Source organism: Grampus griseus (assembly GCF_964374135.1).
Source record: "Grampus griseus genome assembly, chromosome: 11".
Taxonomy (NCBI): domain Eukaryota; kingdom Metazoa; phylum Chordata; class Mammalia; order Artiodactyla; family Delphinidae; genus Grampus; species Grampus griseus.
This window is the reverse complement of record NC_139005.1, coordinates 41,283,896-41,305,717: the sequence shown is the minus strand read 5'-3', so window position 1 is coordinate 41,305,717 and position 21,822 is coordinate 41,283,896. Positions and strand designations below refer to the sequence as shown.

Here is a 21,822-nt window from a genome sequence, read left to right as displayed (position 1 = left end):
CATCTTCCCACAAATAGAAAAGTGCCAAATTCCTTAACTTGAGATATCTGGTTTTCTTTAATTAACCATAATCTTTTGATGTTCTGACAACCTGGTCTTTGTTGCAAGAACTCCTATATACCCTGGCTCCTCCCTTACCTCTTCCCGGCAGTCTCTCAGAGCTACTTGAGAGACCGTGTCCCACGCTTAAGTCCTCGGTTTTGTCTGCCAAATAAAACGTAATTCTCAACTTTTAGATTGTGTTTTTTTTTTTTTTTTTTTTTTCAGTTGACAGCGCCAACCTCCTCTCTGGTAGAGGGTTTCCATCTTTAAAAACTGCACCCCGGAGTAAGAAACTTTACTTGGTGACCCAGTACACACACCCATGTAAGTCAAACCCGTTTTCCCATACAACATTCTTTTTATTTATTTATTTATTTTTGGCTGTGTTGGGTCTTCATTGCTGCGCTCAGGCTTTCTCTAGAGCATTGAGCGGGGTCTACTCTTCCTTGCGGTGCATGGGCTTCTCATTGCGGTGCCTTCTCTTGCTGTGGCGCACGGGCTTCAGTAGTTGTGGCACATGGGGCTCAGTAGTTGTGGCTCACCAGCTCTAGAGAGCAGGCTCAGTAGTTGTGGCGCACGGGTTTAGTTGCTCCGCAGCATGTGGGATCTTCCCGGTCCAGGGCTCAAACACGGGCTCGAACCCGTGTCCCCTGCTTTGGCAGGCGGACTCTCAACCACTGCGCCACCAGAGAAGTCCCTTATACAACCCTCTTGCTGAGTGGAAATCGCAGTATTTTCTACCCCCTTGTTTCAGTTATCCCCCCCACACACACACTGCCGCTAATCGGTTACAGCTAATTTGGCTCTCGGGGAACACTGAGTCTTGGCGCACGTTTGCAAACTCTTCAACGGGGCTGGTGTTCCTCTACCTCAGGGCCGGAGGGTTTGGAGCGCCGCCTGAGGGCAGGCCCGCCTTTCCCGCCTCCTGGGAACAGGCGCAGGCCCAGCCCCCGCCTGAGCCCCACAGGTGCCCCATTGGCCCCTCCCCGGGCCTCACCCGGGAGCCGGACGGGCTTCGGGGTAGGGCCCCGGGGCGCCACCGGCTGGGCCTCGAGTGGGCCTTGCAAGGGCCTCCGTGAGGGCCGGGCGCCCTGGGCCTCAGGCAGCCTCGGGCAGCCCAGGGTGAGCCCGAGGCGGCGGCGGCGGGGCGGGGTGTGCGTCGCGAGGCCCGCCCGCCCGACCGGATGCGAGGCATGCCGGGAACCTCGCTTCCTCCTCAGGGGCCCAGAGAAAACCACAGGGCTCCGGGCCAGGGCCTGCTGCCCCTGGGGAGCTGGCAGGATGGCCGAGGGCAGGGCGAGCGGCGCCGCCGGCCTCTTCGCCAAGCAGGTGCAGAAGAAGTTCAGCAGAGCCCAGGAGAAGGTAGGCAGCCGGGAGCCGAGGCCGAGGCTCCACGGGGCGACCAGGGCGTGCAGGGCGCTCGGGGCCGGGAGGCTGGGCCGCCCTCAGGGGTATCCGATTGACCTCGGGAAACACGAGCGGGGACTGGGTTTCCATTGAAACAGGCAGATTTGAGAGAAAGCAGAGCCTTGCCTGGTCTTGGGCAGGGATGGGGGAAGCTGGGAGACGCTTCCCACGGCCTCTCTCAGGAACCTTAAACAACGCCCAAGCTGACCCAGAAAAGGGGAAAGAAAGGAACTAACGTTGGTGACTGCTGTGTAGCAAATTTTGGCCTCGCAACCCAGCGAAGGTGGTATTTTTTACAGATGATGAAATTGAAGGTTCAAAGAGGGTCATTTCCCAGAGTCATAAGACAGTACTGACCAGCTGGCCTGCCAGCGAGCATCACCCGTTAGCTGGGACCGGGAGGCCAGGAGGACTAGAGGAATTCTGCCCAATTCGCTCTGTACCTGACCCGGCCTGGCCGCGGGGTGTTGCTTAAGCTGATGCAAGCAGAAGCCCGTATCTGCTTCCTGGGCCTCGCTTTGGCGTTGGAGAGTACCCTGTTCAGGGTGGGGAAAGAGCACTTCTTTTTGCATTGTATCCTCGGGTAGCGGTGGGTGGCCCTGCTCCATCTAGGTAGGCTGTCTGTACGTCCGTCTATAACTTGCCCACCTACAGAGACGGTGTGGACGCTGCTCCACACACTTCAGTGGCATTACTGTTTCTACCCGTTCAGAGTATTTTCTTTGCTTCTAGCCTGAACCCCTGCTCTCCACCCACCAACACTCTGGTAGGTGAGATGGTAGGGGTAAATGAATAGGCTAGAAGAAAAACCAGAGGGAGAGAGCGATAAGGACCTGGGAGAGAATTTTGGTTTTCTAAGACTTTGTGGTCTTAGAAGCATTTGAATGAACACCATATGCTTAAGAATTTAAATATTTGTATCATCTTCCAAAAGAGGAGCACTAGCTTGAGTGCTGGGAAGGATTAAAGGCAGCCAGCTCTCCCAAGTGGGATTATCAACAGAATTGATGGAATATAGATGTAGTGCCTATGTTTAAGAGACTCACAGTGGAAGGGTAGGGGGAATGTGTGTGTTTTGTCCCCCGGTCTTTGTCTGAGGAAGCTGGGGTCATGTGAAAGAGCAGAGGAAAAGGAAAAGATTTTTGTGTGGCTAGACTTTGTTACTTTACCCTAACTTCACCTTGATCATGGTTTCAGTCTCTCCAAAGGCTGTCTAGTTACAAATCTGATAGTGATCAGAGCCTGTGGGAAGGTGTAGTTAGAAGTGGTTTGTGGAGGAAAAGGAGGTACTAGAGAAGAGAAGGCCAGCTACTCTATGGGTTGGAAAAACAAAAAGAAATCGCCGAAGACCAAAAACTCGTGGATAATAGTTATGTTTAAAAGACACAGCAATTGATTTTACCTCACGCTTTCACCTGTCCTCATCTAGCCTATCAACACTACGCCCTTGCTTTAAGATTTCTTTCCTTTTTTAGCATGGGCTCCGAAGCCTCAGGTAAATAACATCCCTGCTCTGAGCTTCAGATTCTGCCTCTGTAAAATGAGAATTGATGTTCAGTGATTTGGAAACTCAGTTTGGTGAGGACACCAAAGTGAGAAGGGGAGAGGGCGCCTCAAACCTCAGAGTCAAGTATTTCCCAAAAAGAGAACCAGCTGCCCAGGTACACCCTGTTCTTTCTTCCTAGTCTGAACCCTGAGAAGGCAGAGAGAGGAGCAAACTCAAATCTGCCCTGAGGAACTCCCAGGTTGTTGCAGAAAACAAAGAGATACTCTGAACCCAGACTTAGACACAAAGGCAGACATTGAACTTCGAGCTGTACCGCTGGCACCCTAGGGGTAGTGGATGTTGCCTGGATAGATTGGGAATGGCCTAGGTTTGGGAGAAAGAGCTCAGCTCAGCCTGCCAGAGTTTTTGAGTCTTGGGAAGTTATTGAAGGCAAGATAAAGAGGGAGAATGTTATCGTCAAAAGAAAGGACTCACTGGGACACTGCAGTTTTACTATAGGCAGTTGACTGTAATCATCTGAGTAATATGTAACAACTAATGTGTCAAATATCAAGTGCCTGCTATGGACAAAGCACAGGAATATAAGAAGGACGTGATATCTCCCTTTATGGAGCCCACATTCTTGTGATATGATCTCACTTCATCTTTTCAACTCTTTAAGCATGCTATTAGTATCCCCACTTTAGAAATGAGGAAATGAGTCTCAAAAGAGATTGGCAAGTGGCAGAATTATCACTGAAACTCAGGTGTCCTGCCTTAGGATCCCAATCGCAGGCTGCTCTCTTTACAAGTTTCCTGAAAAACCACTCTAACATCTGTGTCTCCCCACTTCCTCCTGTGCCTGCCCACTTCCTGCTGATCTCGAAGGAGCAAACCTAGGAGTGAAGGTCTGGGGACTGTTAAACACAATGGAGATGAAGCATTCTTGTTTTATTTTCCAGTTCCTACTCAGACTCAACAGGAGTCTGGCTTTATTGTGTTTTTACAGTATGATACATCTTCACGTTTCAAACTAATACTTTCACCATCTGTTTGTGATTTCTCTGTGGCAGACTTCTCAGATCTCCCCCAAGAAAGGGCATTCATTGTTTACCACTCCTTTGTTGGTCTTTTCATCTGTTGACTTTTACTCAGCTTGTATCCCAGAGGGTTCAATCAGCAATATTTAAAGAAAAACTCCTCTGTCCGAGATACTGGGCTGGACCCCGGGAGGGAATTTAGAGATAAGCAAGAGGCATTCTTGCCTGCTAGAAGCTTACAGTCTAGTTGGGGTTTTCTTTGTTGTTGTTTGTTTGTTTGTTTAAAGTAAAATAAGTGACCTGAGAGATCTGCTTGTCTGTGGGAAATTGAGAGGGCAGAAGAATTGAGAATAGAGGAAGGTTTTGTAGTGAAGGCTGAATTTGAGATAGGAATTATGGCTGATTAGTAGTTCCTCAGGCAAGTGGTGAGAGAGCAGTCCAGCTGGGGAATGCCAGCATGAGCAAGGTGTGGAATCTGGAAATCCTTTTAGGCGGAATAGGGAAAAATGCAGCTGAGCTGGAGCTCAGGGAGTGGTGGGAGAAAAGGCTGGAAAATATATTAGGGCCATATTAAGGAGAGCCTACTTTAGAATATATCTTGAAAATAAGGGTTTTTTACATAACTACAGTATTATCACATCTAAGAAAAAATTTTCTAACAAAATTCCATAATGTCTAATATCCAACCCCTCTTCAAATTACTCCAATTGACAGAATTAACTAAAATATAAAACATGTCTGCAGTGATTTCTTTTTTAAGCTCTATACTTCCACCCCAACCTACACAAAAATTAAAATAGGTCAATGAACACTGGAATATTCTTCACCTGTTTCACCAAGTGTTAACATTTTGCCACATTTACTTTCTCTCTTGTCCCTGCTCTTTCTCTTTAAATAATCTGTATTCTAACTTCTCATCTGCTAGGCCAGGCAAACTGGGGTGAAATTCTCAGTGCAGGACTTTAAGGATTGACATTATATGAGCTTTCATTAGTAAATAATCCAAAGGTAGAATTATTAAGTCTTTCAACAGACATCTGTAGAGCATCCCTACATCCTCCTTCCTCAAGGAACTCTAGTTGAGGAGGAACATCTACAACATAGTGTAGGTGCCCTGACACATGGCCCTCTTGCTTAAGGCAACAAATACTTTGGGCCCAGGGCATTGGGTTATGTTTTCAGGGTGATCATACTCATCTTTTCAGTTTCAGAGTTGAAGGTGGGAGTGTTCCCTCAACACACACACTCCCACACCCTCCAAGCCTTTTTGCCTTGACCCTTTTGGGGTTTGGGGATATTGGTCTGCTCCAGGGTGTGCCACATTGACTCTAGACTGAATTGACACCTCTCTCCTTTCAGCACCCCTCCCCGCACCCCCAGCAGAAGAACCAAGCCCCAGTCAAAGGAAGGGAGGGGTGGCAGGAAGGAAGTGAGAGCTGCCATTACCACTAAACAAGGTGGTGTTGCAACTTTCTGGTAGAGGACAGTGTTTGGTTGGGGGCAGAGGGTGGAGCCTGGGAAGATGAGCGACTCTGCACACCCAGGGCCGGCTGTCAAGTGAGGTGGAGTAGAGAGACACAGACAAACACATATGGCTAAACTGAAAAGGAAATAAAGACAGGTATTTATAGGGAAGGGAGTGGAACTAGACACAATGATAATATTTGTATTAAGTGCTCACCATAGGGCAGCACTGTGAAAGCAATTTATGTGTATAATATCATTTAATTCTCCCAACAACTCCAGGAGATATTATTATCTTAGTGGGGGAAAGGGAGTTCTGTAAACTGAGGCTCTAGAGTTGAAGTGATTTGCCCAAAGGCTTATAGCCAGTAAGTGGAAAAGCCATATATCTGTCTCACTCCAGTAACCTTGAGCTTAACCACCATAGAGAGAGCTCCAGAAGTGAGAGATGTTAGCTCCAGGATTAAGAATGGAGACACCTTAGTCAGAGTCTACATAGAGCCGGTCTCACGCCCAAGACCTGGGCGCTCTTCCATAAGATTCAGAGCCCTTCGCAATGAGACTCCAATCTCCCTTTCTAGTTTCCTTACCCATCACTCCCCATAACACACCCTAAACCAGTCATGCTGAACCATCTCATGAAACTGCCATGAATTTGCATACTCCTGTGACTTTGCTGATGTTATCTTTGCCTGAAATCCTCTTTCTTTTTTTTTTTTTTTTTTTTTGGTTTTTTTTTTTTTTTTTGCGGTACGCGGGCCTCTAGCTGTAGTGGCCTCTCTCCCGTTGCGGAGCACAAGCTCCGGACGCGCAGGCTCAGCGGCCATGGGTCGCGGGCCCAGCCGCTCCGCGGCACGCGGGATCCTCCCGGACCGGGGCACGAACCCGTGTCCCCTCCATCGGCAGGCGGACTCTCATCCACTGTGCCACCAGGGAAGCCCTGAAATCCTCTTTCTATCCTCACCCTTTTTACTTTATTTCAGTCTAGCAAAATCTTTTTTTTTTAATATTTATTTATTTATTTGGTTGCACCAGCTCTTAGTTGCAGCAGACGGGCTCCTTGGTTGCGGCTTGCCTGCTCCTTAGTTGCAGCATTGCAGGCCCCTTAGTTGTGGCACACAGGTTCCTTAGTTGTGGCATGCAAACTCTTAGTTGCGGCATGCATGTGGGATCTAGTTCCCTGAACAGGGATCGAACCCTGGCCCCCTGCATTGGGAGCGCAGTCTTATCCACTGCACCACCGGGTAAGTCCCTAGCAAAATCTTAATTCAAGGCCCAGTCCATTGGTTCCCTCCTGTATCAGTCTCACTCTCCTTCCTGTTGTAAGTATTAAGTATCTATTTGCTGGATACTGAGAAATACAGATAAGGCAAGTGCCCAATCCTCAAGGAGCTCACAGTTTAGAAGGAGACATAGATAAATGCAAATAATAAAATAGTAATAGGGGAATTCTCTGGTGGTCCAGTGGTTAGGACTCAGCGCTTTCACTTTTGGGGCCCGAGTTCAGTCCCTGGTTGGGGAACTAAAATACACAGCAAGCAGTGCAACATGGCCAAAAGAAACAAAAAAACAAAAACAAAAACCAGTAACAAAAGTGTATACAGGTACAGAAGTTGTAACTGCTTAGGAGGGAGCCATTTAGCTTGATTAATGGGATAAAGTAGATGTGATTAAGTGTCACAAAGGATATAGAGTATGAATTAGGTCTTTTTAGATAGTTGGCTGACGATACGGTGAGGAAGAGCATTCTGGAAAGAGGGCATTGGGTTATGGGTTTATTTAATATAATACTCTCCCCCATGCTGAAAACCACTGTAAATAACAGCATCTACAGCAAGCAACAGTATGGCTTATTAGAAAACTAAAGAAGTGTGAGAGAGAGAGACTGGTAGGAAGAAGGAATGCTGAGAGCTGAGGCTCAATGAAGGGTCAGATCATTGAGACCCATATGTATGCTAGAGTTAGAACTATAACTTGTAGATACTTTTTTTTGGCTGCGTTGAGTCTTCGTTGCTACGCATGGGCTTTCCCTAGTTGCGGCGAGCGGGGGCTACTCTTCATCGCAGCGTGCAGGATTCTCATTGCGGTGGCTTCTCTTGTTGCGGAGCATGGGCTCTAGGGCGCGCAGGCTTTAGTTGCTCTGCGACATGTGGGATCTTCCCGGACCAGGGATCAAACCCGTGTCCCCTGCGTTGGCAGGTGGATTCTTAACCCCTGTGCCACCAGGGAAGTCCCATATTGGGCATTTAATAAAAATCTGTTGAGCAGATGACTGGAGAATCATCAGAAGGCTTTAAGCAGCAGCATGATAGACCAGGCCAGGTGGAAAACAGTGAAGGCCTGGACTAAAGCTGTGGCAGTGAGACGGGAAATCATGGGATGGTTTCCAGATGGTGAGGGATTCCATGAAGGAAGTGAGAGAAGTAGTTGAGGGCAGCTCCTGATTCTGACTTGGGTCTGGGGGATGGTGGTGCCTCCTTCCAAAATGGGGTTACAGATACAAGAGTCAGGGTCTTCCTTGTTAGAAGTGAGTGTCCCCTATGAGAACAGGAGCTGTGCCTTTCTCATTTCCATGTCCTTTGCATGAGCACTCAGATCAGTATGATGGTTGGCTCTCCCGGTCCCAGGGGAGAGGAGATCAATATGGACAGCCCTCACTTCTAGCTGAGTTTCAAATGCATTATATCAGGGCTTCTCAAAGTTTTCCACAAGGGCCTTCAGAAGAAGAGAGTCTCCTGCTCGCCTCTCTGACCTCATCTATCTAAAGGAATCTGCTGCTATGGCTGGAAGAGGGTCTCTCAAGTAAAAAAATGTCTTCAAGCCTCATGTTTTATCTTTAAAAGCCATGCACATTTTACATTCTTCTAATTAATTCTTGTTTTAATATAATACTCTCCCCCATGCCGAAAACCACTGTAAATAACAATTTCATTCCAGGAACATATACCTTATTTATTCTGGTCTTTATATATACCCCCTAGTACACTGCTGCATATCCCCAGGAGTACCCCAATTTGAGAAGAACCATAAAACATGATTGATTTTTCAGCAACATGCTATATTTCTAATTCTGTTGGGCTGATATGAGTACCTCCCTTAAGTTGCACCTGAGACTCTGAGAGAAGCCAGGGTCAAATGAGGCCAACAGTTAAGAGAGACTTGAGTATAACAGTGTGGACCTCTCTGATTTATATCCCCAGGTACTGCAGAAGTTGGGGAAAACTGTGGAAACCAAAGATGAACGGTTTGAACAAAATGCCAATAACTTCTACCAACAACAGGTAATCTGGAGGGTGGGAAAGGGAAGCTTGGAGGAAGAAAGAAGATATGAGGGCCGATTGGCAGAAGAACAGCAGGTTCTGCAAATCAGCAAGCATCCCTAGTAACCCATCCTCCCCCCAGGAGTAAGGGCCACAGGGTGACCTGCTGCTTATCCTTCTCCTGGGAACCACAGAAAATTACCTTTCCTGTTCCTGCTCACTCTGGGTTTAGGGGGACAGACGAGTGTTCTTCTTTTCTCTTGGTGGTTCCCCCAGGGTACAGTGACATCACCAGGTCCTTAGACAAAATCAAAACAAGTCCCTGTCACCTTAGTTTCTGGCTTACTGTCTTCCCTAGGCTGCCTCTCTCCCACCCTAAGGGTCTTCTCATCTCAGTGGCCCCATGTTTTGTTGCCTCTTTGTCCACTGCATCTACCTCACCAAAGCCATTTATTCTAAAACAATATCTCCATCTTTTACCTGTCATTCTCACCCAAACCTCCTGTTCTCACTGTTCCTTCTGTCTTCACTGGACGTTATGGGTAATTTTATGTAGAAAACTTACTTTAAGAAGTGGATAACAGGTCACTGCAGCCAACTCTGAAAATTCTATAGTACACATGCAATTGGAACAAGAAAAAATATATAACTCATATATAGTAACATTAAAAAAAAAAGAAGTGGACAACAGTTGGTGGCCTGCAAAAGGGGAGAGGCAGCTGGCCAGTCAGCGGGCCTTGGAGAGCCGTGTTTCCAGAGCTGCTGGACGTGACACCCTCTCCAGACCCAGCATATGAATGCCAGGTGGCTGCCATGAACTACGGAGCCATGAGGATCTACAGCAAAGGACATTTCCAGGGTGGAGTTCATGTCAAAAATGAAAAAAATAGCCATCTTTAAACTCTGAAAACTGATAACAAACCAGAAAAATCCAAAAGTAAGCCACTTTGGGGAAAAGTATTTTACATTGACTTACCTTCTGTCACTGTATCTGAAAAACTGCCAAAGGACATTAAGGATCTGGGACGGCGAGTTCAAGAATTTCTCAGTAAAGATATCAGTTATCTTATTTCAAATAAAAAGGACAAATTTCTCGTGTACCAAGCCCTGAATTTGCGTATAGTGCAGAAACCACTTCACCTTATTCTAGCCATGATGGAAGTTCATTTGAGTCTCCAGATTCAGTGTGTTTGATCAGAGGAAAATTAGTGGTCGAAAAAGCTAGAAATGACCATGATTTTTTTCCTTCAAATAGTATATTATCAAATGCCTTGTCATGGGGAGTAAAAATTCTTCATATTGATGACATTAGATGCTACATTGAATGAAAGAAAGTATTTACTCAAGAAATCAAGCACTTCTGTAAACGATGTGGGGAAAAGAATAGGTATTGGTCCACAAAAAGCAAGAACAAGTAGACTCAAAAAGCCTTTTGTAAAGGTAGAAGATATGAGCCACATATTCTAAGTGAGCAGCACAGAAACTTTGCACAGAGTAATCACTATCAAGTTGTTGATGGTATTGTATCTAAGTTAGTTTTTGATTTTGTGGAATATGAAAGGGACATGCCTGAAAGAATAAAATACAGTATTAGATCCATTTCTCCTATTACTGCAACTGTCCTGAAAAAGCCTGAATATAAAGAAAAGCTAGAATCGCAACATATATCTCAGACTTCAGGGAAAATAACGTACAAGTGATTGAGCAGAGTTTCCTGTATAAAGAAACCCAGGAACCCGAACAAAATGTGTTTATTTCAGAACATATTCCCTACTTTTCCAGTGAATTGAGAGGGCTTGATGAGACAACATCTAATAAATGTTCCATTTTAAATCCAGCCGATAATGACATAAAAGAAAATTTTACACATCTACCTCCACATAAAAATGAGCAGGAATGCATTCCTGACATTTCTGAACAGAAATTAATTATACATGAAAATGACTTAGAAGTAAGGGTAGATCACTATCCATGTCGGCCACAGACATGTATATACATTTCTAATTTCAATATGGATAAGAGCATCTCAACCAAAACGAAAGTCAGATGCTGTGCATTTCCCAGCACAGGATCTGAAGGAAAAGGACCTTCATTCAGTATTTGGTCATGATTCTAGTCTGTTAGCAATAAACAGTTTACAGGAACATCTAACAATTCAGGCAAAGACTCCATTCCAGAGTCCTCTTAGGAACCTAGTGAATGTGACATCAAGAATACAGGTAGTTTACCTTCTGGTAAAATCCACTGGAGAGTGAAAATATTATAAGGAAGAAAAATAAAATCTGGAACCAAATGTGGAGTTTGATAAGAAGAGAACTGAACTTCTTACTACGCAAGAAGAAAACAATCTGTAGTTCACCACTACAATCTCTACTGAACTTATTTCAGACTAGTGAAGTCAGAATTTTTAGATTTCACAGGCTATGCTGAAAACAGTGGTATATGTGATATTTTAGATACCTGGGAAGAGGGAAATTCAAATAATCTGTTGTCAATGTTTTTCTCTTCCCTTTCAACCTGTATATTTACTGGCTTTTGACTTAAAATAAATAGCTTTCAGAAGTGATGAAGATCATATTCTTGAAATTTTTAAAATTTGTATAAAAATTCTTATTTTTTTTTTGCCAAGTTTGTTTACAGAACCAAATGTAAATATTAACAATAAAGGTGATGTTTGCATTTTTCTGCAGAATTCATTACCTGTTACAGAAAAATTATAGAATAAACTTGTGGCTCATTTTTTAAAAAGGGGGGCAAAGAAGTGGATTACAGAGGTTTAGGATATTGACTTTCCACCTCTGTGTGCCAGGCATCCCATTTATCTCATTTAATTCTGACATGAGTCCTGGAAATTGGATCCCCTCTTTATAATAGAAGGGAGTTAGTTATTAACTTAAATGAATATCCAGTTGCGACGCAACTCTGACACTAAATACCCAGAGTTAGTTCAAATTTCACAGGTTGAGGGCATAGTCCGCCACTAGACTACCTCACTTCAGACACCATCTGTAAACCTCCAAAGTTCCCAGGCCACCTGCGCTTTTGACAAACTGGCTACAAATGTGGGGGTTCCTACAGACCACTCATCTTCCGTAATTCACTAGAATGACTCTCAGAACTCAGCAAAGTGCTCTACTTAATCACAGTTTTATTATAAAGGGTACAAATCAGGACCAGCCAAATGAAGAGACACGCAAGGGGAGGTCTGGGAGGATCCCAACCATGAAGCTTCTGTGTTCTCAAGACACGTCACCTTCCCAGCACGTTGATGTAGGATTACCAATCAGGGAAGCTCACCTGAACTTCAGGTGTCTAGAGTTTTTATTGTGATTTCATTACATAGTGAATCATTCATAGGCCGTGTGATTGAACTTAATCTCTAACTTCCCTCCTTTCTGGAGGTCATACTGATATCACCTGTATGAAAGCCCCAACCCTCTAATCACTTGGTTCACCTTTCCCACCTGACCAGCCACCATTCCTGAGTCATTTGTTTAGCATAGACACAGGTATGATCTGAGAGGCCCACCATGAATAACAAAATGCCAAGGATTTATAAGTTACTTCTCAGAAGCCAGGGCCAAAGACCAGTCAGATTCTTTACGGTATGATGTAAGAATTATATGGAAAATAATTCTTTAAAATTATATTAGGGACTTCCCTGGTGGTGCAGTGGTTAAGAATCCACCTGCTGATGTGGGGGACATGGGTTCGAGCCCTGGTCCGGGAAGATCCCACATGCTGCGGAGCAGCTAAGCCCATGTGCCACAACCACCGAGGCTGCTTTCTAGAGCCCGCGAGCCACAACTACTGAGCCCGTGTGCCACAGCAACTGAGCCCGCATGCTGCAACTGCTGAAGCCTGTGCGCCTAGGGTCCATGTTTTGCAATAAGAGAAGACACTGCATTGAGAAGCCCGTGCATGCAACAAAGAGTAGCCCCTGCTCGCCACAACTAGAGAAAGCCCGTGTGCAGCAACGAAGACCCAATGCAGCCAAAAAATAAATAAATTTATTTTTAAAAAATTATATTAAAAGGATATTAGCTATAATCTAATTCAGTAGTTGACTGTATCAGGATCATTTGAGAAATAATGCAACATCTCTGGTAGTAGGGCTTGGGAATCTATATCTTAAACTTGTTTTAATGGAAGATTTCAAATGTGTATACTAAGATAGAAAAACCTGTATAATGAATCCACAGGTACCCATTACCCAACTTCAATAATTTATCAACTCTTGGGAATCTTGTTTCATCTATGTCTCTACCCACTTTCCCCATCCTTGATCATTACGAAGCAGATTCTAGGTATCATTTTATCTATAAAAATTTCATTATCAGTCTCTAAAGATAAGGACTTAAACTATAACCACAAAATCATTATCACACCTAAAAATATTTTTCTATGAAACATTTAATCATTACAACAAATCAGAAGGTATATCAAGAGGGAATTCCCTGGTGATCTAGTGGTTAGGATGCTGTGCTCTCACAGCCCAGGGCCTGGGTTCAGTCCCTGGTTGGGGAACTAAAATCCCACAAGCCGCATGGCCAAAAACAAAAAAAAGTATATCAAGAAAAAAGTGAATTAAAAATAATGATTTCACACCTCCCATGCTACAACTACTGTTGTTTTTTTATGCTTACAATTACTTTGCTATGTATGTGTATGATCTCTAAATATATCCACAACAAATAAATAGGTTTACAAGTGAGACTGTTCCATTCTTATGGTTTTGTAACTTGACTTTTTTTTTTTTTTTTTTTTTGGTGGTACGTGGGCCTCTCACTGTTGTGGCCTCTCCCGTTGTGGAGCACAGGCTCCGCGGCCATGGCTCACGGGCCCAGCCGCTCCGTGGCGTGTGGGATCTTCCCAGACCGGGGCACGAACCTGTGTCCCCTGCATCGGCAGGCAGACTCTCAACTTCTGCGCCACCAGGGAAGGCCTGTAACTTGACGTTTTTACTTAATTTAATACAAATATCTTTTCAGATATTTCAGATTAAATATCCAGCTAAAACATAAATTTTAGTAATATCTTAAAAATCAGCAATAATTTTTTAATATCATAAAATATTCAGTGTTCACACTCCTCTAATTGTGTCATTTTTTTAACAATTTGTTTAAATCAGCAATTTGTTGCCATGTTTAATAAATCTCTTCATCTGTAGGTTTCTAATCCCTCCTTTTTGCAGTTTATTTATTGATGTTACTGGGCTGTTTTCCTGCAGTTTCCTGCAGTCTCTAAATTTTGCTGGTTGCATCTCCATGGTATTGTTTAACATGTTACTCTGTCTCGTATTTTCTGTAAATTAACAGATTTAGAGGCTTGATGAGATTCAGATTTTTGTTTTTGCTTGTTTTGGAGGCAAGAATACTTGTTATTATAGGTATTATAGTCTTCCATCTGGAGGCACATAATATCTGGTCATCTCCTTTTTTGTGTGGTATTAACCATAGGTGATCATTAACCAGAGAATCTGTGTTTTACATTAAGCTTTCTATGTTTATTATGTAGCAGCTAGTCTGAGAACAGCATTTGGCAACAACCGCTGATCTAGTCTAACTCCATCAAAGGGAAATAGGATCTGATTGAGAGGGAAGTAATATAATCAAGGTAATATACCATAAGAGTTGCAGAGCTAGGATTCTAACTTAAACCCTGTGCTTTTTCCCCTCTACCTCACAAGGAGGCCACCCTGGGCCTCTTCACAACTCCAGTTACTGTTCTACTTCCAACTCCAGGATAGGAATCAGTAAGTTGACACCTGCTTTGAAAGGTTTCTGACGCTTGGCCCATTCTGTCCCTCAGTCCTTTCTCTACCTTATAGGATAGACCTACAACGGCAGATGTGTGGGTAGAAAGGGTAGGAGATGAAGGAAGGGCCATCAAGAAGAGGGGGCTTCCCTGGTGACGCAGTGGTTGAGAGTCCGCCTGCCGATGCAGGGGACGCGGGTTTGTGCCCCGGTCCAGGAAGATCCCACATGCCGCGGAGCGGCTGGGCCCGTGAGCCGTGGCCGCTGGGCCTGCGCGTCCGGAGCCTGTGCTCCGCGGTGGGAGAGGCCACAGCAGTGGGAGGCCCGTGTACCGCAAAAAAAAAAAAAAAAAAAAAGAATCCGCCTGCCAATGCAGGGGACATGGGTTCGAGCCCTGGTCCGGGAAGATCCCTCATGCCGTGGAGCCACTAAGCCTGTGCTCCACAACTACTGAGCCTGCGCTCTAGAGCCCACAGGCCACAACTACTGAGCCCGTGTGCCGCAACTACTGGAGCCCACGTCCCTCAACAAGAGAAGCCACCTCAATGAGAAGCCCGCACTCACCGCAACTGGAGAAAAGCCCGCGCACAGCAGCAAAGACCCAACGCAGCCAAAAATAAAAATTTAAAAAAAAACAAGAAGGAGAATAAGAGGATTAGATGGGACAACCCCCTCAGAATTCCCTATGTGAGCCTACCAACTAAACACCACTTGGGCAGGGAAATAATTTGAGAAATGAAATGGAGTTAGGCTAGGAATAAGGAAAAACTTTTCTCCTGAGAAAATGATACACATAGTAACTGGTGTTTGAACATGCTTGGGAAGTTTATTTAACAGACATTTTATAAGTACCTGCTGTACGCCAGGCACTGTGCTAGATGCCGGGACTTCAACTTGAATAAGACAACATGCCTGTTCTCAAGGCTCTCACAGTTTAAGGAGAAAGACAGCGAAAAAAGTCAGGTCTGAAGCTGGACCTAGGTGTCTGAGATGAACAGGAGGAAAAAGGACAAGGTCAAGGAAATTGAAAGTGAAGAATTCCAGAAGTTGGACCAGTTGGTCATGTGCCCTACCTTTCACCTGCAACCAGTTTGTAGGTAAACTTTTTTTTTTCAATTTATTTATTTTTGGCTGCATTGGGTCTTCCTTTCTGCACACGGGTTTTCTCTAGTTGTGGCGAGTGGGGGCTATTCTTTGTTGCGGTGTGCGGGCTTCTCACTGCGGTGGCTTCTCTTGTGGAGCTCTAGGTGCGTGGGCTCTAGGTGCGTGGGCTTCAGTAGTTGTGGCACACGGGTTCAGTAGTTGTGGCTTGCGGGCTCTCGAGCACAGGCTCAGTAGTTGTGGCGCACGGGCTTAGTTGCTCCGCGGCATGTGGGGTCTTCCTGGATCAGGGATCGAACGCATGTCCCCTGCATTGGCAGGCGGATTCTTAACCACTGTGCCACCAGGTAGCACCTGTAGGTAAACTTTTTATTAATAAATAAATAACACTTCCAAACATCCCAGTCAGATTTCAAGGCCTTGACACTTGCCTAGGTTCTTAATCAAATTTCCATAAGTAATTTTTCTTTGAGGGCTCTGCTTGCTTCCCCCTTTCCCTTTCCTCAAAACACATATTGGGTTGATTTTTCCATAACATCTTACGGAAAAACCCGAGCAACCTTTTTGGCCAATGGGAAAGAATTATTTTCGTAAAGCAACACTTTAATCTCTTATTTCTGGTAGTGACAGCTGCTTCCAGTTCATTGCCTTTAAAATCACATCTAACAATCGAGCTTCATCTTTCCCTTCTGGACCTCGATTAGATCAAGAACTGTCAGCACTTGCTCAGGGTTGGTCATGCCCTTATTTTGCTGAGTGTTTGGGATTCTGAGTCCATTTTTCTCTAGCAAGTTGGGAACCCCAGGACAGGCACTTCTTCTCCATCCTCAGAACCCCAGTCTCTTAGGAGGTAGCTCTGCTACCTGAGTGCTTAGGACACACTTCCAGAGTGAGTGATTCATTAACTGAGGGCTGGGACTTTGTATCAATATAAGGGATGGGGAGGACTAACACAGACTCCTTATGGTACTGCCAAGAATTTTGCAAGGACTTAGAGAGCAGAAGTGATAAAATCGTAACATTTAGAGCTAGAATTAACATTTAGAGCTAGTCTTACTTGGTATTTACAGATGAGGGAATTAAAGCCAGAAAAGTGGAATCACTTGCTAGTTGGTAGTAGAAACAAGTTTTTGACTCCCAGACCAGTGGAAAGCTAAGACTGTGAGAGTCACATCTGTCAGGAGAGAAGAAAGATGCTGGGATTATTCAGCCTGGAGACATTTCAGGTCAAAGGAATAAAATGACACAGGTGCTATCCCACCACCCCACCCTCTACTACCACTACCACCACCACCATCTCTCTCTCTCTCTCTCCCTCTCTCCTCTCTCTTCTCTCTCTCTCCCTCCTCTCAAAGGAAACAGTAGGAGCAGAAAAGAAGAACTTTGACCAAAAGACTTGATTCTAAAACACGGACTGTGGTATAAATAGTACCCTTAGTTTTGAACAGTGTACATACAACCTGTACCACCATACGTGGTAGCCTTGATCACTGATCTGATTTTTCAGGCCATATAATATCTAGTGGGATAAAAAAATTAAGAATTTCATTTGTAGAAATTATGCAAGATCGGGCTTCCCTGGTGGCGCAGTGGTTGAGAGTCCGCCTGCTGATGTAGGGGACTCGGGTTCGTGCCCCGGCCCGGGAAGATCCCACATGCTGCGGAGCAGCTGGGCCCGTGCGCTGAGCCTGCGTGTCCGGAGCCTGTGCTCCGCAACGGGAGAGGAGAGGCCACGACAGTGAGAGGCCTGCGTACTGCAAAAAAAAAAAAAAAAGAAATTATGCAAGATCGTTTAACAGCTTTTGTTATTCAAACATGTATTTTGGAGACCAAATCTTCATGGTGAAGTAAAAAGTTGGATCCATGTTGTTTTCTTTCAAGAAAGAAGTTAAAATCCTTGTTAACTTTTATAATCCCCAAAACTCTTTCAAACCATGGTTATCACATTTTCAAAACTCTCAGTTATACCTACCTACCATATCCATGTTTAAAAGCTGTTATGTCCATTTAACATGTTAGACTGTTTAAACTTTTTTTTCTGTGAATGAAAAGCAAAGAGGAAGTGAGACATCTTTCCTGGTGAATGCTAAGTGTTTCTGAATTTTGTTAACTGACTGAATCTGTCTCTATCATGCTGTTGAAAGCACTTTCTCAAGGTCACCAGTGACCTCCAATTACCAAGTTCAGTGATTTACTGATTCTTCATGCATTCTAACCTCTCTGAAGTATCTGGTCCTTCTTCAGTCATCAGAGGATGCTGTCTTGATCCTCATTTGCTATAACACACCTTATGATCCCAGTTCTTCTCCTACCCCTTTGACAGCGCCTTAGATTCCCGTGAGACTGTGTCTTCGTGTCCCTTAAGCCCTGGCATTCAGCCTCTTGAAAAGGACTTTTAACCTGACATATGGTCAAGAGTTTGGACTGGCTCAGAGGTGAGCTGTGGAGGCAAGAAGATGGATAAAATAATTAATCCAGTTTCCTTTGTTTACTTGACCAAGTAGACCTGGGTTTTCTGCTGCTAAAATTAAATAATAATGATTTTTCCCTCAAAGAATTGCACAGATTAAAAAATTAAGTTATTAGAATTTTCAGCTTTTCTCTCATAAATTTTTTATACTTTTGGTATGCTCAATAGCCTACCTATAATGAGCATAAGCAAATAAAACAAGTTCACAAGTATTTTTATCATGTACTGCAAAATGGATCTTAGCTCAAATCATCTGAACTGAGGATCACTGGCCCTGTACGATACCCTTGATGTGGGCTGCACCTTTCAGTCCAGTCTCACGCTCCTGTAGTCAAGCTCCAATGTCAACAGCCTGGCCTCAAAATTCCTTCTCACCCAACTGGAAACTAGAGTTCACATAGAGGAGAGAGACCAGAATGGGAATGTGCTTTAGACAACACCGTGAGGAACAATTGAGGAAGCCTCTGAAAAAGAGGACTCGGTGCAAGCCATGTGAAAGACATCTTCAAACCTGTGTGCAAGAGAAATTAGCCTGCTCCAAATACAGAAGGCCAACCTAAGACCAGTGGGCAGAAGTTCTAATAGAGCTATTAAAAAATGAAGTGCAAACTAATAGAACATTGTAGATCAAGTATACTCTGATAAAAGTTAAAAAAAAAAAAAAAACCTATACATTGGTCAAAATCTTCCTAGAGATGACACAATTTAGTTTCATGATGGTGAACCTAAATTTTCCTAAGACCTGCCTATAATTAGGCCTGGTAAAGAGTGTTATTGATTAAAACATGTAATACAGGAAAAATAAAAAAATGAAGTGCATGGGAGAAGAGGAATGGCCTGTGTGAGGCTGCAGAGAAGAAGAGGGCCTGGTGTCTATAGAAAATGGTAGCAGTTTTTCTACCCAGAGAGGAAGGTGTAAGTCAAAGGATCACGTATATAGTGTCACATAGGACTCAAGTTCCAACAGAGGAACTATAGGTTCTAGTTCACTGGAAGGGAGAACAAACAGAGGAAAGAAGACATACCAGTGCAATGGGAGCAATTTCCCAACTTAAAATTTGCCCCAAAAGAGATAACCAACGACTTCTTGGTAAAGAGAGTAGAGGCTAATATATAACAATTGCAAATGTTTGAAGAAATTCCAGGATTGATTTCGCTTTTAACTTACTTTTCAGCTTTGACTTCTGGAGCATCTTTCCAAATATATCTCTTTAGTCATCAAAGGCATTTCTCCCTTTCAGGCGGAAGGCCACAAGCTATACAAGGACCTGAAGAACTTCCTCAGTGCAGTCAAAGGTGGGTATCAGGGAGCACAGGGGGATCCAGAGGGCGTTTATGCAGCTACTAAGAGGTCTGGGGGATGGCGAAAAAAAACAACCGTACTCAGGCTTTTCATCACTTGCCTGTGCCTGACTGCTGGATATTTGTGGGCCGAGGAAGAGTAACTTTTCCTATGCCAGCCCCATCCAGCTTCTCTGACTGATAACCCAAACCTTTTGAGTTTGTCCTTTTGGATTGGAACCACTGACTTGTCTGTCACCCATATGATTATACCAAACTACTTGATGGTAGGACTGAGTTCTCTCCTTTCAGTGATGCATGAAAGTTCAAAGAGAGTGTCAGAAACCCTGCAGGAGATCTACAGCAGCAAGTGGGATGGTCATGAGGAGCTGAAGGCCATCGTAGCGGTAAGAGTATTCTGGGCTTTACAGCTCTTCAACACTCACTCTACCCTCATCTCAACCTCACCCCAGCTTGTCTGTCCAAGCAAATAGGAAAACAAAGAGCCAGTTCACACTGTTCATTTGTATAGCTGTGATCACAGGTGGTAGGAAAAAGCTGTAACAGGAAAATATTATATGAAGTTAAAAACAAGTTTTCCGTAATCTGTGGATTCCTCTGTTTTTTACCCTCTTCCTCTCTTTAAAAACTTAGGAAGTTTTACCCACACAAAACCAATGGGTTGTTTTTGAAAACCAATTTCATGCAGTTATTTGCTCCCAAACTTCCCTATCCTTCAAGCTCTAGAGTCCAAGACTCTCGACCATCGGTTCCTGTTCTTAATCCCTTGAATGCATGTCCAGTCTCTTATACAGCAGTTCCTTGGGGAAGGGCTGTTTCTTCATCTGACTCTTCCCCAGAATCCGAAATGATATTCTAAAAATATCAGTGCTCCAAAAAGGAAGTTTGTTGCAGGAAGAATTTGGGTATTTCCCTGGAATGCAGTTGCTGTTGAGAAGTGGAGCCCTCACCTCTCCCCTCTGCCTCTATCCCACAGAATAATGATCTCCTTTGGGAAGACTATGAAGAGAAACTAGCTGACCAGGCTTTGAGGACCATGGAAAACTATGTAGCCCAATTCAGCGAGATTAAGGTAATGGATTTACAGAATCAAGGATGGGTTATGGGTGGCCCATATAAGTTAGAAAACATGTTGGGTTAAAAGTATAAGCAGAGTTAGACCCCATGGCTAGGAATGAAGTTGGATAGGTTAGGGAAAAGATTGAAAGTTGAGGGTTAGACAAGAGGTTAGGGAGGAGGGTCAGAGGTAGTGTGAAGGTTACATTTAGACTTAGATTTCAGTGAACTAGATTTGGGCTGGCTTTGAATTAGATCCAGGTCAGGGCATCCCATTTCGTTGTGAGAAACAGTTGGTGGGACTATAGATGTTTATTGTAGAGAAGAGGGAACTTTGAGGAGTTATAATAATTATCTTCAAATACTTTAAAGTCTATTAGATAAAAGAGGAATCCAACCTGTTCTAAACTGTTCCAGAAAAGTAGAATTAGAATTCATTAATTCATTCAACTCATATTTATTAAACGTCTACTCTGTTGGGCACTGTGCTGGTTTTGGATTAATATAGGAAGAAATTAAAGGAAGCCTCACTTAAATTTCTCATAGCTAAAGCTTTCCAAAAAAGAAATGAAATATACTGTGAGATAGTGAGTTCTCTATTCTCTGTTCAAGAAGAAGTCGAACTGCTTCTTATCTTGGATATTGTAGAGAAGCTTTGTGTATTGAATAGGAAGTTGGATTAGATAATCACCAAGATCCTTTCAAATTCTGTGGTTGAGAGAACAAGACAAAGCCATTAACATTGTTTGCCTCTCCCTGGTATAATTTGTAGTTGATTGAGTAAATGTTCTCTCAGTGCTCATAATAATTTACTATTTGTATTATGCTTTAGGCTTTTCAAAGCCCTTTATATTCAGCATTTGATCTTTAAAATAACACTATAGGGCAGATGAGGCTACTGAGGCTCCAGAAGAGGTGTGCCTTGCCCTAGGTGACAAGGCTAATAAATGGCAGCATTGGGAGTAAAACCCAAAACTCCTGACTTTCAGTTTAGTAGGATTCTCAAGGCCGTTTCTTCCAGATGCTGAACCAGTTTCTAGTGGGTTCCCAGGATGTATTAAAATTCAGTGCAGGCTTCCAGGTGCTCTGGAGAATTGCCCTCTACTCTCTCTCCCCCTGAGAATTCCCATTCTTTCCAGATAATGAGGGAGATCCCTTTGGCACAAAACCCTGTCAGAGAGTAAAATTTGATACTAGGACAGGAATCTGGCTTCTCTGTTTGATACTCTGTTACCCACATCCTGGCCACCGAAAAGTGAGTATCAAGGCCCTCTCTCTTGACTCTGGGTTAGGAAAGAATTGCCAAACGGGGCCGGAAACTCGTGGACTATGACAGTGCCCGACATCACCTGGAGGCAGTACAGAATGCCAAGAAGAAAGATGAGGCCAAGACTGCCAAGGTAAAGAAGAGCCTGGTAAAAACTCCCTGCCCTCCCTC

At 44.1% G+C, this 21,822-nt stretch overlaps 1 protein-coding gene and 2 pseudogenes across 3 annotated transcripts in view; all 3 read left to right on the top strand.

Annotated features, from left to right (window-relative positions):
* The first annotated feature begins 1,290 nt into the window (after positions 1–1,290).
* BIN2 (bridging integrator 2) overlaps positions 1,291–21,822 on the top strand; it is a 33,460-nt gene continuing 12,928 nt past the window's right edge. Inside the window, exons 1-6 of the mRNA XM_082664980.1 lie at positions 1,291–1,404; positions 8,640–8,720; positions 19,268–19,322; positions 19,620–19,714; positions 20,305–20,400; positions 21,677–21,784. Coding sequence (XP_082521106.1) covers positions 1,324–1,404; positions 8,640–8,720; positions 19,268–19,322; positions 19,620–19,714; positions 20,305–20,400; positions 21,677–21,784 — 516 coding nt within the window. The 5' untranslated portion in view covers positions 1,291–1,323. The remainder of the gene's footprint in view (positions 1,405–8,639; positions 8,721–19,267; positions 19,323–19,619; positions 19,715–20,304; positions 20,401–21,676; positions 21,785–21,822) is intronic.
* Positions 9,513–10,166, top strand: LOC309829349 (protein DBF4 homolog A-like; annotated as a pseudogene). Its single transcript has one exon. The product of its transcript is annotated as a protein DBF4 homolog A-like (transcript).
* On the top strand, positions 10,166–11,238 carry LOC309829348 (protein DBF4 homolog A-like; annotated as a pseudogene). Its single transcript has one exon. The product of its transcript is annotated as a protein DBF4 homolog A-like (transcript).